The sequence below is a fragment of the Bos taurus genome, chromosome 18 (assembly GCF_002263795.3).
Source record: "Bos taurus isolate L1 Dominette 01449 registration number 42190680 breed Hereford chromosome 18, ARS-UCD2.0, whole genome shotgun sequence".
Classification (NCBI taxonomy): Eukaryota; Metazoa; Chordata; class Mammalia; order Artiodactyla; family Bovidae; genus Bos; species Bos taurus.
Window position 1 is genome coordinate 40,230,463 of NC_037345.1, and position 14,999 is coordinate 40,245,461.

At 49.5% G+C, this 14,999-nt stretch overlaps 1 protein-coding gene across 5 annotated transcripts; it reads left to right on the plus strand.

Moving 5' to 3' along the window:
* The first annotated feature begins 3,065 nt into the window (after window positions 1-3,065).
* Window positions 3,066-12,537, plus strand: POP4 (POP4 homolog, ribonuclease P/MRP subunit). Of its 5 annotated transcripts, none has more exons than NM_001113282.2 (7): window positions 3,066-3,305; window positions 5,076-5,128; window positions 6,720-6,943; window positions 8,523-8,600; window positions 9,238-9,299; window positions 10,971-11,072; window positions 12,021-12,534. In NM_001113282.2, the coding sequence occupies exons 1-7, from the start codon at window positions 3,299-3,301 to the stop codon at window positions 12,155-12,157; spliced, it is 663 nt and encodes a 220-aa protein (NP_001106753.1). In that variant the 5' UTR covers window positions 3,066-3,298; the 3' UTR covers window positions 12,158-12,534. The 5 variants fall into 5 exon arrangements, with proteins under 5 accessions (NP_001106753.1, XP_059732881.1, NP_001029942.1 ...); XM_059876898.1 differs by having other exon boundaries at window positions 3,069-3,305; window positions 6,717-6,943; window positions 12,021-12,537; NM_001034770.1 differs by having other exon boundaries at window positions 3,305-3,799; window positions 12,021-12,535.
* The last annotated feature ends 2,462 nt before the right edge of the window (window positions 12,538-14,999 follow it).

Genomic DNA, 14,999 nt, shown 5'->3' on the forward strand with positions numbered 1-14,999 from the left:
GGCTCCCCCGTCCCTGGGATTCTCCAGGCAAGAACACTGGAGTGGGTTGCCATTTCCTTCTCCAATGCATGAAAGTGAAAAGTGAAAGGGAAGTCGCTCAGTCGTGTCCGACTCCTAGCGACCCCATGGACTGCAGCCTACCAGGCTCCTCCGTCCATGGGATTTTACAGGCAAGAGTACTGGAGTGGGGTGCCATTGCCTTCTCCCCACCAACTAAATAAGAATCTCCAGTGATGGCAAAGAATATGAATTTTTGAAGCTTATCCTGTGATTATAATGCATTTAATTAACCTAATTAATTAGCACATACTTCATTTGTTTAATCCCTTATTTTCAAAAGTTTTCAAATTTCTGCTAAACAACAATCACAATAACATACCTGTAAGGACAGGTATCTCTCTGCATACATATACAATTATTTCCTAAGGACAATTAAGTAGTTTGTTTGCTTTTTAAAAAGAATTTAGTAATCAGGGACTATGGAATAACTGCAGTTCAGGGAGTGCTCACGCCACCACAATCATAGAATTCTACAGGAGACTCATCTAGGGTCAACTGGAAGTTAAAACTCCTAACAACCCTTGAAAAAGTCCTAAAAAACTGAGGTTTGCCTTCTCCCTTATCTCCATAATCACAAAGGTCCTGCTCAAAAGGGCCTGCTTGCGTATAGCTCTGAAATTGGCTCTTGCTATCTTCTGCTGTTGTATGCTGTTTTAAAATACAGATATGTTAGTTCACTTTGTGTGGATCACAACAAACTGTAGAAAATTCTTAAAGTGATGGGAGTACCAGACCACCTTATTTGTCTCCTGAGAAACTTGTATGCAGATCAAGAAGCAACAGTTAGAACTGGACATGAACAAGGGACTGGTTCCAAATTGGGAAGGGGGTTTGTCAAGGCTGCATATTGTCACCCTGCTTATTTAACTTATAGGCAGAGTATGTCATGTGAAATGCTGGGCTGGATGAATCACAAGCTGGAATCAAGATTGATGAGAAAAATGTCAACAACCTCAGATAAGCAGGTGATACCAATCTAATGGCAGAAAGTGAAAAGGAACTAAAGAGCCTCTTGATGAGGGTGAAAGAGGAAAGTAAAAAGCTGGCTTAAAACTCAACATTCAAAAAATCAAGATCATGGCATCTGGTCCCATCACTTCATGGCAAATAGATGGGGGAAAAGTGGAAGCAGTGACAGATTTTATTTTCTTGGGCTTCAAAATCACTGCAGACAGTGACTGCAACTATGAAATTAAAAGATGCCTGCTCCTTAGAAGGAAAGTCATGACAAACCTAGACAGTGTATTCAAAAGCAGAGACATAACTTTGTCAACAAAGGTCTGTATAGTCAAAGCTATAGTTTCTCCAGTAGTCATGTATGGAAGTGATAGTTGGACCACAAAGGAGGCTGAGCAAAGAAGAATTAATTCTTTCAAACTGTGGTGCTGGAGAAGACTCTTGAGAGTCCCTTGGACTGCAAGGAGATCCAACCAGTCCATCCTAAAGGAAATCAACCCTGAATATGCATTGGAAGAACTGATGCTAAAGCTGAAGCTCCAATACTTTGGCCACCTGATGGGAAGAGCCAACTCACTGGAAAAGACCCTGATGCTGGGAAAGACTGAAGGCAAGAGGAGAAGGGGGTGGCAGGGGATGAAATGGTTAGAGAGCATCACCAACACAAAGGACATGAATTTGACCAAACTCCAAGAGATAGTGAAGGACAGAGGAGCCTGATGTGCTAAAGGTCGCAAAGAATCAGACCCGACTTAGCAACTGAACAACAAGGAATGATAGTTCACATAACTAACCCCAAGAGCAGTTTCTTAAACTTAGTCCCAGAGATTCCTAGGTATTTTCAGGGGTCTGCAAGTGCAACACATTTTGGTTTCAATGCTGTTTCCATTTTGGTGGCAATATACATATAAGGTAAATGCTAGACAAGTCACCCAATATCAGGGCCTGCAGTCTAATGTTTAATATCAAATGACGCAAGGTCACCACTCAAAGAAACTTAAGCCAATGTTTCTAAAACTAGAATGTATGGACATACTCCCAGGGTTCCTTGAGAAAACTTTTCCTTTAAAGGGAGCAATGGCACCCCACTCCAGTACTCTTGCCTGGAAAATCCCATGGACGGAGGAGCCTGGTAGGCTGCATTCCATGGGGTCGCTAAGAGTCGGACACGAGTGAGCGACTTCACTTGCACTTTTCACTTTCATGCATTGGAGAAGGAAGTGGCAACCCACTCCAGTGTTCTTGCCTGGAGAATCCCAGGGACGGGGGAGCCTGGTGTGCTCCCGTCTTTGGGGTCGCAGAGTTGGACACGACTGAAGCAACTTAGCAGCAGCAGCAGCATACCGTACTGAAAACTGAGAACCACCTGCTTAGAAGAAAAGTGTCATACTGCTTTTCCTTCCAGAGCAGCACCCAGCCCAGGCTCAGCACTGGGCAAAAGTTCAGGCTGCATGATTCTGTGCACCATCGGATCACTTGTAAGAGATCTCCACCAGGCCTTCCAGCCACATTTCTTGAACCCATCTCCAGGGCAATAATAATCCATTCCTTGCCTTTTACCTTATTGATAGAACCTAGTATTTCAGAGACCATCAAGCCCAACCCCACTCACAGTACACGGGAAAAGTGAGGCCCCGAGATGGAAAGTGCCTTAAGCGAGATCACACAGCTAGCTAGCAGCAGAGACAAACAAGAACTTCCTACCCCAACTTCCGTGCCTCCGCTGACCCTGTAGAGAGCACTGATTAGGGATCGTACAGAACTCATTTCCTCCACCACCACCACCATCCCCAAACCCATTTCCACCCTCCTCGCGTCCCCAACCTCCCTCCGTCCTCTCCAAGTCGACTCGTCTCGTTCTATTCCAGGACTTCACAAACTCCACACTCCCCAACTCCAACCCTATTGCTTCTGGCAGTCCCTCGCCTACAAAACACACAAACTGAGAGAGAGCCATTAGACAGCGACTCGGTCGTTCTGCAGTACTCCGCGCGCGGGGGTCCGCCCCGACGCGCAGGCGTCATCCTAAATCGGCGCGAGTCGGTGACGTCACGGGCGGCGCCACCCCTGAGCTAGGAACCCGAGACTCCAGCTCCGAGTAGCAGGTCGTTCGCCTGACAACCTGCTTCCCGCGCGACTTCGGGAACAAGGAACGTCTGCGCCACAAACTTGGACGAGAGAGGCTCTAGTGGTCGAGGGCTGCTGAAGAAAGTAGAGACGGGTGAAGAGTGAGCGACGCCTGAAGGAGACGTCAGCAGAGCGCCCCGGAAGCGGTCCGAGAATGACGAGTAAGCCGGGTTGAGGGCCACGAAACTGGAGAGGTGTGGGGTGTTAGAGAGCCGGAGACTAGGCCTCGGTATTGGTGGGTGACAGGGTTGCAGGGGAGTCTGGACGGAACTGCCGTGGGCATTGTCCCGCCTTCTAGAAGTGTAACTGTGGCCCGGAGTCCCGATTGGCCTGGCGCAGCCTCTGAACTAGAAACTGATGTCGGGTTCTCTGGGCCGGAGGAGGGGGAGGGGGGCTCCCTGCTCCCTGGTGAGTGGTGCTAGAGGAGGGCCCAAGGCCTTGGTCTGACTTGGCTGCTGTCTCCCATGGTGGCGTGGTCCCTTTTCCTCTCTACAACCCGGTTTCCCCTTTTGTAACGGTTGGTGGCATCACCGACTCAATGGACATGAGTTTGAGCAAGCTCCGGGAGTTGGTGATGGACAGGGAACCCTGGTGTGCTGCAGTCCATGGGGTCGCAAAGAGTCGGACAGGACTGAGCGACTGATCTGAACTGAAGGTACTGATAATGGTGTCTGACCAGCCAGCGGTTCTGTGAACGACCCTTTTCTGGTGTAAAGCGCAGAGAGCGCGCTGGGGAACAATACCACTAACCCAAGGCTTTGAGAGTTTGAGCATAGCGGAGGTGAGCAAGCACCCTAGGCAATTTATATAGGCAGGGGAGTGACACCGTTAAACTGGATGTTAAGTTCCACTTCTGCCTCTCGATCTACGTGATCGAGTTAAGTGTCTCAGCATATTTGAACTTCCAGTTTTCTCAGAGCATAATAGGAATGTGTGTGTGTGTGTGTGTGTGTGCTTAGTCATCTCCGACTCTTTGCAACCCCATGGACTGTAGCCCACCAGGTTCCTCTGTCCATGGGATTTTCCAGGCGAGAATACTGGGGTGGGTTGCCTCCTCCAGGGTATCTTCCCAACCCAGGGATTGAACCCATTTCTCTTGTGTCTCCTGCATTGGCAGGCGAATTCTTTACCACTGGCGCGTCCTGGGACTATATAATAGGAATAATAACGCCTTTAAAATGGTCACTCAGAAAGTATGAGATAAAATATACATAGCTTTTAATTGGTCATGGTAAGTATTGAGGGCTCAGTAACTGTTAGATGTCTGATATAGGAGAAAAAAAAAAGGCTTCTTGGTTTAATGCTAGTCACCTGTGACAGTTGCAGTCATTCATGGGGTTCCATACCCTGCAAGTTACTTTCTACAAACAGATTTCAATCCCTGTCTTCTTCAGAAGAAGAAATTAAGAAACAAGAGTGTGAAAATTTTTGAAGGTTGAAACCATGTTGAGCAATATGTATTTTGAGCTTGAAGAAAGCTCCATGGTATTTTATCAATTTAGGACACCATCAGTTGTATGATACATCTCAGCTTCATTGATAATAAAACGTGAAAAGTCTTTTTTTAAACATCAAACAGTAAACAAAATGTAATAGTTTCAACTGTCCTCATCCTGAAAAGCCCTGTCACATAACTGTTAAATGAGATACATTCTTAGAGTTCTAGAGCAACAGATTCCAGAGACTCTGACACACATTCAAGTTTGAGAAGCACTGAAGCACACCGCTGGGACTGCTAGGGTGGATGGATGTGGCTGGAGGGTAGGACCTTAGACATCTGAGAAAGCTCTGGTGCTGTGCTCTTTGTACCACCCATCTTCTGTCTCTTGATAAGCAAAGTGCTTTTCCTGGTTAGAAAAGCCTTGGATTTTACAGCCATAGCCAACAGGATTGATCTTTCTATGTTTGTGTGTGTTTTTTTTACCCCCTAGGTGTGGTCTACCATGCCTTTTCTCAGAAAGAGGCAAAAGAGCTCGACGTTCAGGTACGGTGCTTGGGCAGGGGGTCTGGGAGCAACAGAGGTGATGGCAAAGATGGCTCAGCGGCTTCTTAACTTTCCCACAGTTTACTCCTCACGTCTCCAGCAGACACGTTAGGTTTAATCAAGGTCTGTTGTTCTGCTGGCCTGCTTTCCCAGAGTCAGGTTTGGTAAACTGGGACTTCTTGAGGTGTGTCACCTCACCATGTGGGGGACACCAGCCTGTGCTCCCCTGAAGCCTGTCATGGTGAGCACTGTCATTTGACCTTGTTACTCTGCCCGCTTCACTCCTGAAGAGGGAAGACAGATCATATTTCAGAAGTATAATTTATGGGTCATATCTGGGTGCTACAGACATACTTTGTCAGTTGGGCAGAAGCTTCACTGGTGACTCATAATGAGGGAGTTACTTAGGGAATCAAGATTTTGAAAAACTGATACACCTTTATTTGGCTTCTGCATGAAAGGTGGGCCACTTAGGTGTTTAAAGAATCAGATGTCCTCTCACAATAATAATAGCGATGATAGTGAATTTTTACTTAGCATTTAAAAGCACAGAGCTGAAGCTGACTGCCCTCCTTACTATGGGGAACCTTGAAGATTGTGTGTATCACATTTATCCCCATCTCCCACCCATCCCCAAGCCCATGTCTGCTCCATGAAATGAGAGCTTGATTACTATCAACACATGAGCTCCAAGGTGTTTGCAGCCCAGTTAGTGCAACAGAAGTTCAGGAAAGGCCCTGCCAAGAGGGCGAGCCTCAGTAGAACCTCAGTGCTCCCTGGGGCTGTGGCACACATCTGGGCAAAGGCACTGGAATGAGGAAGAGACTGGTGGAACTTCAACCTGAGAGACAGCAGTGCATGTTCTTTCAAGAATTACACGCAGTCATGACAGTTACTTGCCCAGAAGCTCTCTCTAAGCGCAGGCGCTCAGTCACAGCCACATGATGCTCTGCTCTGTGTGGAGAAGCGTGAACGTGCAGGGCTGACAGTTTCTTCCTTCATGCAATGCCAGAACCAACTAGGAGAGTACCAAGCCACATCTGCAAGGCTGAAGACTCAATATAGAGTATTAATGATATGCCCAGTGTCAAAATTGCTGCAGCTGGGCCCAACCTGGAGTTCTTGATGATGCTGTTTTTTCCTAGTGTTAGGATCATTTCCTTTGAGGCCATCACTTGCCTTCATTTGATCATGATTGATTAAATACTGTTGCCTTATTGTTTCTCAAGCTTTCCTCCCTTCCAAGGATGAGAGAAGTCTTTTCTTCCAAATAACAATGTTTTTGTCCATTTGGGTTTTTGCTGTGGCTTTTTGTTTTTGTTCTTAACTAACCTCAAAGGAGTAGAGTAGGAAGTTGGAGTCTGAGGTGATTGATCTGTGTGGCAGTTACAAATTGACATTTAAATGTGGCTTTCACTTCTGGCCAGCTGGTTTGGTGGACACTCGGCCAACAAGAGGCTGTGTGGGCCTCAGTGGGTAGATAGGTGGGTCGGCGAAGGTGGCCACCTGCTGTTGCGGTGGTGTGTGGGAGGGCCCAGGGCCCTGGGTGGCCCCAGCCAGAGCAGCACCGTCCCGTCTTGTTCCCAAGCAGCACTCGGGAGCCCAGCGGGCCGAGGCCTTTGTGAGGGCCTTCCTGAAGCGGAGCATGCCCCGCATGAGCCAGCAAGCCCTAGAGGACCACCTGCAACGCAAGGCCGTTGTCCTGGAGTACTTCACTCACCGGAAGCAAAAGGAGAAGAGAAAGAAATCTAAAGGCCTTTCTGCCAAGCAGAGGAGGGAGCTGCGGCTCTTTGACATTAAACCAGAGCAGCAGAGGTATGGCGAGCTTTTCCTACCTTTCCATGCCAGCAGCATAATCTTCCTAGTACTGAGTACAGATTTGGAAAGCTAGGGGATTCCCTGGTGGCTCAGACCGTAAAGAGTCTGCCTGCAACGCGGGAGGCCCGGATTCGATACATGGGTCGGGAAGATCCCCTGGAGAAGGAAATGGCAACCCACTCCAGTATTCTCGCTGGAAAATCCTACGGACGGAGGAGCCTGGTGGGCTACAGTCCGTAGGGTTGCAGAGTCTGGCACAGCTGAGCAACTTCACTTTGGGAAGCTAGGCAGCCCCTGCTCCGCCTAAGCTAAGAGAGCCTCTCCCATTTCTGCCACAAGGGGGCAGCCTTCCTTTACCAATTCAGACCTTTTTGAATTTGGCTTCTGTCCTATCCTTAACTAATAAGGCCAGTGCCAAAAGTGAGTCTGTCGCCCATGACAACAGGGCGACAGTTTTCTTAGAACAAAAGGAACTGATACTTCTTAACATGTATCTCTCTGTAGCTTTTAATAGCACTAGACAGTCACCCATTGGGGTTTTATTGCCAAAGAACGTGCTGCCCATGTGTTTCAGAAGTTTCTGGGAGAGACATCACTCTCTGTGGGAGGACATGTTCCTCCCTCCAGCTGACACTCCTTGGCTACAGTTCTGCATTTGCATGTCTTAAGACTGTTCATATGCTTTGGTTCCAAGATCTGTAGCCAAATAGCCTCCCACATCCCACAAGACAGAATCTGTCGCTTTGTTCATGGCCCCTTCACAAAATCAGCTGGGTTTGGGGAGGAGGAAGGGACTGCTGCCTGCCCCTGGTGTGCCTCGCCCGTGTCCCTACCGACAGAGTCCACTTTGGGTTTCAGCCTGAGGTTCTCATTTGCTCTAACCAGTGGCTTCATTAAGCGGATTCCTCGTGAAGCATCAGGAAGGCCCATTCGGGGTCCCCTCACCTGCTTCCTCCCCGGCACCCCACCACTTCTCACCCTCCAGGCAGACCCTATCACCTTGCACATGGACTTATGACAACCAGCCACTCCTGTTTACTGAGGACTTATTGGGGTCAGCTTCCTATAACAGAAAACCTCAAAACAGCAGTTACTTAAATAATAAGCCAGTAGCAGTGGCTCCTTTTCTCTTGTGAAAAGTCCAGTTGAATACCGTCCTGGGCTGGTGCAGCAGGCAGTTCCACAGCCATCAGACACCCCAGAGTGCAGCCTTGGGTGCATCCTTGCTGCTGCACCAGCTTTATCTAAGGTGTCTGCTTGAGTGCCAGCCGTCACGGCTGCATCTAATCAGCAGGAAAGATGAAGGGGCAAAGGAAGGCAACGTCTTTCTCTTCTCATTAGCAAAAACTTAGCCTTGAGAGTGTTCTACTGGAGAGGAAACTAAGATTTGAGAGGTGAAAGTACTGGATTTCAGTGCGGTTATAGGAAGTAGAACTAGGATTTGCACCCAGGCCCCAGTGATGCAGGTCATTGTCCTTGGCATCAAGCCAAGCTCTGTGCTCTTTGGATGTTATATTGTCATATATTATAAATGTCACATGGCCTAACTTTTTACCTCTATCTGAATTTGCCACAGATACAGTCTTTTTCTCCCTCTACATGAACTCTGGAAACAGTACATCCGGGATCTATGCAACGGCCTCAAACCAGACACGTGAGTCACAATTCTGAAGCCTTGCCCTTTGAAGCAGAACCTAAGGGACCCTGCTATTAGCATCGCCTGGCTGCAGAAGTCTGTAGACTGCCGGTGCCAGCCGGCAAAGTCGATCAGGTCCCGAGAACGTGCATGGCGCGGCTGAGAAGGAAAACTACAGCAAAAGAATTCTACAACAAAGATGGGGTTGAGAGGTTCAGACACGTCTCCACAAAGGGAAGCGGTCTGACCACGACTTTATTCAGCATCTTATATTGATACAGGAGAGCGTGAGAAAGACAAGACAGTTAACATTTTTTCTTGGTTGACCTATACATCTTACAAAAAGTCACAAGAAATCTTGAGAACATGGGAATGGCACCCTGTTATTATTTCTTACACCAGATAACATTTCCCTGTGTGTGAGAAGTTTGCCCAGAACTCCAGGTGTCTGCAGTAAATAATCACCTAATCTCTGGGGTGGCGGGACAGAGAGCTATGTTTGCAAGCAAACCCTCAAGGACTGAGGCAGCTCCCAGAGCTGTGTCCTTCAGACAAAGGACCCCGTTCTCACGGGCAGCTCCCTGCAGTAGACCTGTTTACTTCTCTCAGAATTTATCATCATGGTATACATTGAAGGCTTCTGTTTACCTCTTAGGCAGCCACAGATGATCCAGGCCAAGCTTCTAAAGGCAGACCTTCACGGCGCTATTGTTTCAGGTAATTTGCCCAACAAGCACATCATCCGGGTGCCCAAGATCCTTCAGTGCCATTTCTTTCACTGCTGAGACCCCCACATCACCAGCACTTAGGACAGGAGATGACTATAGCCGTCTTAGTCCATTCTGGCCACTTGTTGGATGCTCTTAAATGGTCTCTGTGTGCCTTCTCCACACACAGACCCCTGCTGGTATCCGCACACAGCCTGCTACCTTGAACGGTCCCATGGTTTTAAATGTCAGCTCTGGGCCAGCAGTCCCCAAGTTGTCATCTCCAACACAGACCTTACCATTGAACTCTTTGAATTCAACTGTCTGCTGGATATAGCCACCCAGCTGGGCAGTAGTCACTGTAAACTTTACACATCTGAAACATAACCCTGGGTCTCTCCTCAGATCAGCCCTTCCCCTGGTCTTTGTCGTCTCAGTTGCCACTGAGATCAGTGTCAGTGATACCACTGAGTACTGCTGAGGGCCACAGTTAATAGTGCACTGTTCACTCTGGTGGTTCAGGCCGAAAGCCTAGGAGGCATCCACATCTCCTTCCTCATCCCCACCTCCAAGGCATGAGCACACCCTAACATCCAAATCTAAGCCACTGCTCCTCCCCTGGATTATTGCAAAGCCGCCTAACCCTCTTCCTACCAGCACACTGCTCCTCCCCTGACCAGGCAGCCAGAGGGAGGATTTTTTTAACTGAAAAAGTTCTGTCCCTTCGGCCTCTTTACTGTGGTCCAAACAGCCTGTCCAGTCTCCTTGGGCAGCAGGTCTAACCACACTGGCCAGCTTTCTGCTTCTCACCAGGCCTGGCCCTGCCTCAGGGTCTTAGCATTTGCTTCTTCCCTCTGCCCAGGAGTTCTTTGTGCTCACAGACTGATTCTTTCTCGTTATTTGGGTCTCTGTTCAGATCTCACTTCCCAGGGGTCTACCATTACTAAAGGTGACCCCTCTCCCCCATTACCCGGCCCTTGTTTTTTTTTCGTAGCACTTACCACTTCAGAAAATACAGTTGTCTGTATTCGTTACCCCTCCCGCATTAGAACAACAGCTCCCTGAGAGCAGGACCCAGGCCTGCCCTTTTCACTACTGTGCCCAGCACCTGCCTAGGACAGTGCCAGACACAGCAGGTGTTCCGTGACCATGTGCTGGCTACACGGGAGATGGGTTGCAGGAGGTGAGGGGCCTGCTGCTGTGGTGGCAGCTCACTGCTGGGTGACCTGTAGAGGCTGCCCATTCTGGCCAGAGTGTAGGAGGTTACAGGAAGACCATGGTGAACAGGTGTTCATTCAGGTCCTGTAAGTGAGACTTGGCCTTGCCAGAGCAACCCAACTGTGGGTCTTGGTGGTATTGGATACATGTGTGACCTCTTGGCTCCAGAATCCTGCCTAGGACCCCTGTGGCAGCAGGCCCTCTGAAGGACACCTTATCAGAGCAGCACAGAGGCTGTAATGCCCCCAGTAAGGGACTGGGAAACCTGGGTTTGTCCATGCCCAGCAGAGTAGCCAGCACTTAGGACAGGAGTGCTGCCCCTCACCATGCCCCGCCTGGTGCCCTTTCTTCCTCTGCTGGCTCAAGGTTGAGAACAGAGCCCTCATCCCCGACAGGCCTGGCTGCCTGTGGCTCCGCTAATAGCACAGAGACCTGAGCCCTGAACTGCCCTTTTCCTTTGCAGTTACAAAATCCAAGTGCCCCTCCTATGTGGGTGTTACAGGGATCCTTCTACAAGAAACAAAGCATGTTTTCAAAATCATCACTAAAGAAGACCGCCTGAAAGGTATGTGACTGGATGGCCGTGGCTAGGGCCACCACAGCCAACTCATCGGCCCTTTCCTAAGGGCTCTAAAGGTAGTTTGGCCTTTCGAGTCAGCAGATCCCTGCCTGTCTTACATCTCAAGCCTGGAGAGACCATCCTGGCACCCAAGGCTCTCCATGAGACACTTGTCAGCCCAGCCGCCATGGCCAGATATGATCAAGGGAAGGAAGGGTTGCTTGGCTTTGCCTCCAGACACCTGGGTCTGTTTCCAGGACTGGGACCCTCCACCTGCCCAAAGGCTGCTGCCTCCCAGAGGATTGTAGCCAGAGAGCTAGAAGGGAGGAAGCCAAGGCAGCGCCTGCCCCTGGAGTTCCCAGAGCCCGCGCCCTGGGATCCAGGGAAGTGAGTCCCTGCTCATCTGCCTGTTGTGCTCACCGCTCTGGCAGAGGAGCACCTGGTCTGTCAGGATTCCCACACCCCTGCCTTGCCCACGAATCCAGAGATTTCAAAACCACAGTGGGGGTTGTTCCTTTAATTTTTGACCCTTGGATTTCTTGCGGCTTGCTTCCATTTCCCTAAATGTTCCTCTGCTCTCATTTTAAACCTCAGAAAGTGGTGTACAGGTTTCCCCAGGAAGCATAAAGCCATGAGTCTGTCTGCAGGTTATGTGGTAATACCTGTTTGTGGCAGTTTTTCTGGGAGTTTTTGATTCTGGGAGTTTGGTTCATAGCCTTTCACCCTGAAAACTAGGTGTTGAGTTATATTTAAAATGTGAGTAAATGGGCCTTCTGGTAGAATCATCACCTTCATCCTGGTATTGTTAACTTTGTGGGTTCCTCCATTTCCTAATGTCTTCCCTAGTAGCTTTGTTTATTTTCTAATACAAGCATCTTGGGAATGATAGTTTCTGTAAAAGTGAACTAACTGCCAGGATTTTTTCCTTATCCTTTTTCTCTTACTTTTTTTCAGTTATCCCCAAGCTAAACTGTGTGTTCACCGTGGAGATCGATGGCTTCATTTCCTACATTTACGGTAGCAAGTTCCAGCTGCGGTCAAGTGAGCGGTCTGCAAAAAAGTTCAAAGCCAAGGGAACAATTGACCTGTGAGCTGTTGCTGCCTAAGGGGATTATTTATGCCAGCCAAAGACTGGAAACATCCACCTTTCAGGAAAGAGATGGTCAGGCCAGTTCTGGTTGTAGACCACTTCCAGCCAGTTTAAATCAGCGTTAAGGACACTTGGTCGTCTGGGAAGAAGCACACTGTACTGAGCACAGAATGCAGGGACCAGAGGGATGTGTCTTTGTAGATGCTCTTGTTTTTATATTACTCCCATGGAGAGAAGAGATCGGCAGAAAGCACCAGGATTAACACAAGTTGACCTAAATAGTTTATTTGGTTTTTCTTTTTCATACTTTTCTGTGTTTTCAGAATGTTGTTTGATAAATCAGTAGTTTGTGTGATAATAAAATACGCGTGTGGGCGGGAACAGGCCACAGGAGTGATTCCTGCAGCACAGCCGGGACGGAAGGGAAGAGAGGCCTGAGGCTCTCCCTGGCTTGTGCCTTTACTTTTGCTCTGGGTGCCATGAGGCCCCGGTCTCACTAGTTCAGAGGTGCCTGCATCTTCGATGCGTCACTTTAAATCATGCCTTCTGTGAAGCTCTGTGACCTAACCAAGGTTTACTTTGCTGTTTCTAGAAAGCAGAAGAAAGTTCCAGTACAGGGAGCTTAAGCCTATGGAATGTTCTCAATTCCTGAGTCTATTAGGCTCCAGAGGAAGGTGGACTGAAGGGAAAATAAGACTACAGCCTTTCCCAAGGTCTAACCTGCTAGGAAAGCCTGAGTCCCCAACGGTGCCGCCTTAGGTGACTTGGTTCCATTTCTGCTGCCAAAAAGCATGGCTCTCCAGGCTGACCCTAGGCCTGTGGGCAGTGTGCCCGTGGGCCAGTAGGTGGGGCCCTTCTATGCAGGCCTGAGTACAAACCCACCGAATGAGAACAGGGTGGGGACCAGCCTTCCAGGTCTGCTATTAAAAAAGCCATATGGCTTAGCAGGCCCTATCACCCCTTTCCTTTGAGCAGCAGGTGTTTGCCAGTCAGCAAGGTGAAGGCAGAGCACTCCTGATGACAAACTGGTGGCAAATTCACGTGCTTTTTGCTTCCACACCAAGAGAAGCAGCAATGCCAGAGCTTTGCTTTCTCAGCATTTCCCGCTCAGACTCTACACGGGACAAGAAACACGGCAAGAGGGGTGTAAACACTGATTTCACATCAGCTGGAGAACAGCGAGAAGGCCTAGCTGTGCCTCCTGAAGGCTGAGCCCACCGAGAGTCTCCCACGGTCATACCCGCCTGGCAGCTCGACCCCGCTTCCCTCTCTGCTGTCCCTCACTTAGCAGGAGGGTCTGGGTCTCCTGGGGTGTTCTCCGCAGTCTAGCCACCGTTGCCTGTGGTTTGGAGCACAGTTCCCAGCACCACCTCAGACAGGGCATCCTGACCCAGTGACAGCCATTGGGTGTGGCCACAAGGACATCAGAGTCAGAGCACTTTCTTGCCTGGGGCCTCACCACCTGAGAGGGGTCAAGCTGGGATTTGAACCCTATAGTCTAGCTCCAGAGTCACACGTTTTAGGATGGGAAGAGACTTCGAGAATGCATCCTTCATTACCTGGGTTCCCGCTTCCTGAGGGAATCTCTTGTCTTTCCCATAATACGGCTTCTGTTCTTCCGGCTGTCTGAAAGTGCCACACTGGTGACAGCATAGGTGCTATCACTTCTAAATCCCACTGCTCTTACCCACCCCTCTGCAATGTAAAAGGCGGCCAATGTTGTATAAATATACAGTTGCTTTCCAGAAAAGTTGTTGGAACCAATTGCCATGTGAAATCTGTTTTTCATTTGGCTCAGACTCAAGTTTCCATGTGAGTGGCTGTTTAGTTTGTAGACTTCTCTCCCCCTCCCCAAGGAGACTTGGTGAGAACGCTCACCTGCCACAAAGCCGCTGCTGGGCTGCCTGTTTCTGGGAGACCCTTTTGTCCCTAGGGGCCATGAGGCCCTGTGCCCCAAGGACCACGCCGTCCTCAAAGGCAGAGGAGGCGGTGAAGAGGGCCCAGGCCGGGCTGGGCGCTGACTGTGAGTGAGCGATCCTGATGAAACTGTTCTAAACACTGAGCAGACAGGTGCATGGGGCTGGCCATGTCCCCATGGCTGCAGCACAGGGCTTGTCTTGGAGAGCGGTGTAGTACTTGCAGACCAGTCTCTCCCGTCTCCACTGCCCAGGGAGCAGAGCGCCAGCAGAGCTGGGGCCTTGGACACGTAGGCTACTGTGAGACACAGTGAAATTTGCCTTGTGTATAAGCCTTCATGCAGGGGAGAACCCTGTGCCCCAAGAGAGGCCTGTGAAGCAACAGAAGAGTTAACACCATGGGACGAGACAGGAGATGTGGGTACAGTGACCCACTGTCCCCCCCAAGAGCGAGCGGGCCCCAGGCCCTTTATATCCCCTAGGGCCAGTTCTGAGAAGGACACAGCCACAGTGCAGGGCCTGCAGAGGACAGGCCAGCGCCTCTAGGGCAGGAAAAGGATGAAGCACCTGGAGGGTGAGAGGGGCAGCGTGGGCCATGCCTTATTAGCCCAGCCTGCCTTAACAGTACTGCAGGGAGTCAGCTTAATCAACAGACATTTCTTTTTCTCATTGTTCTGGAGGCTGGACGTCCAAGATTAAGGGGCCATCAGGGTTGTTGTTTGGTAAGAGCTTGCTTCTTGGCCACATCACTGTGTCCTCAGATGACCACCTGTGTGCACTCGGGGAGAGGTGAGAGGAGATCGCTGATGTCTCTTCCTCTTATAAAGACACCAGTCTTATGGAATTAAAGCCCCACCTTCCTAAGCTTATTTAACTTTAATTACCTCCTTAAAGGCCCAGGGCTTCAACAGAGGAATCTGGAGGGAA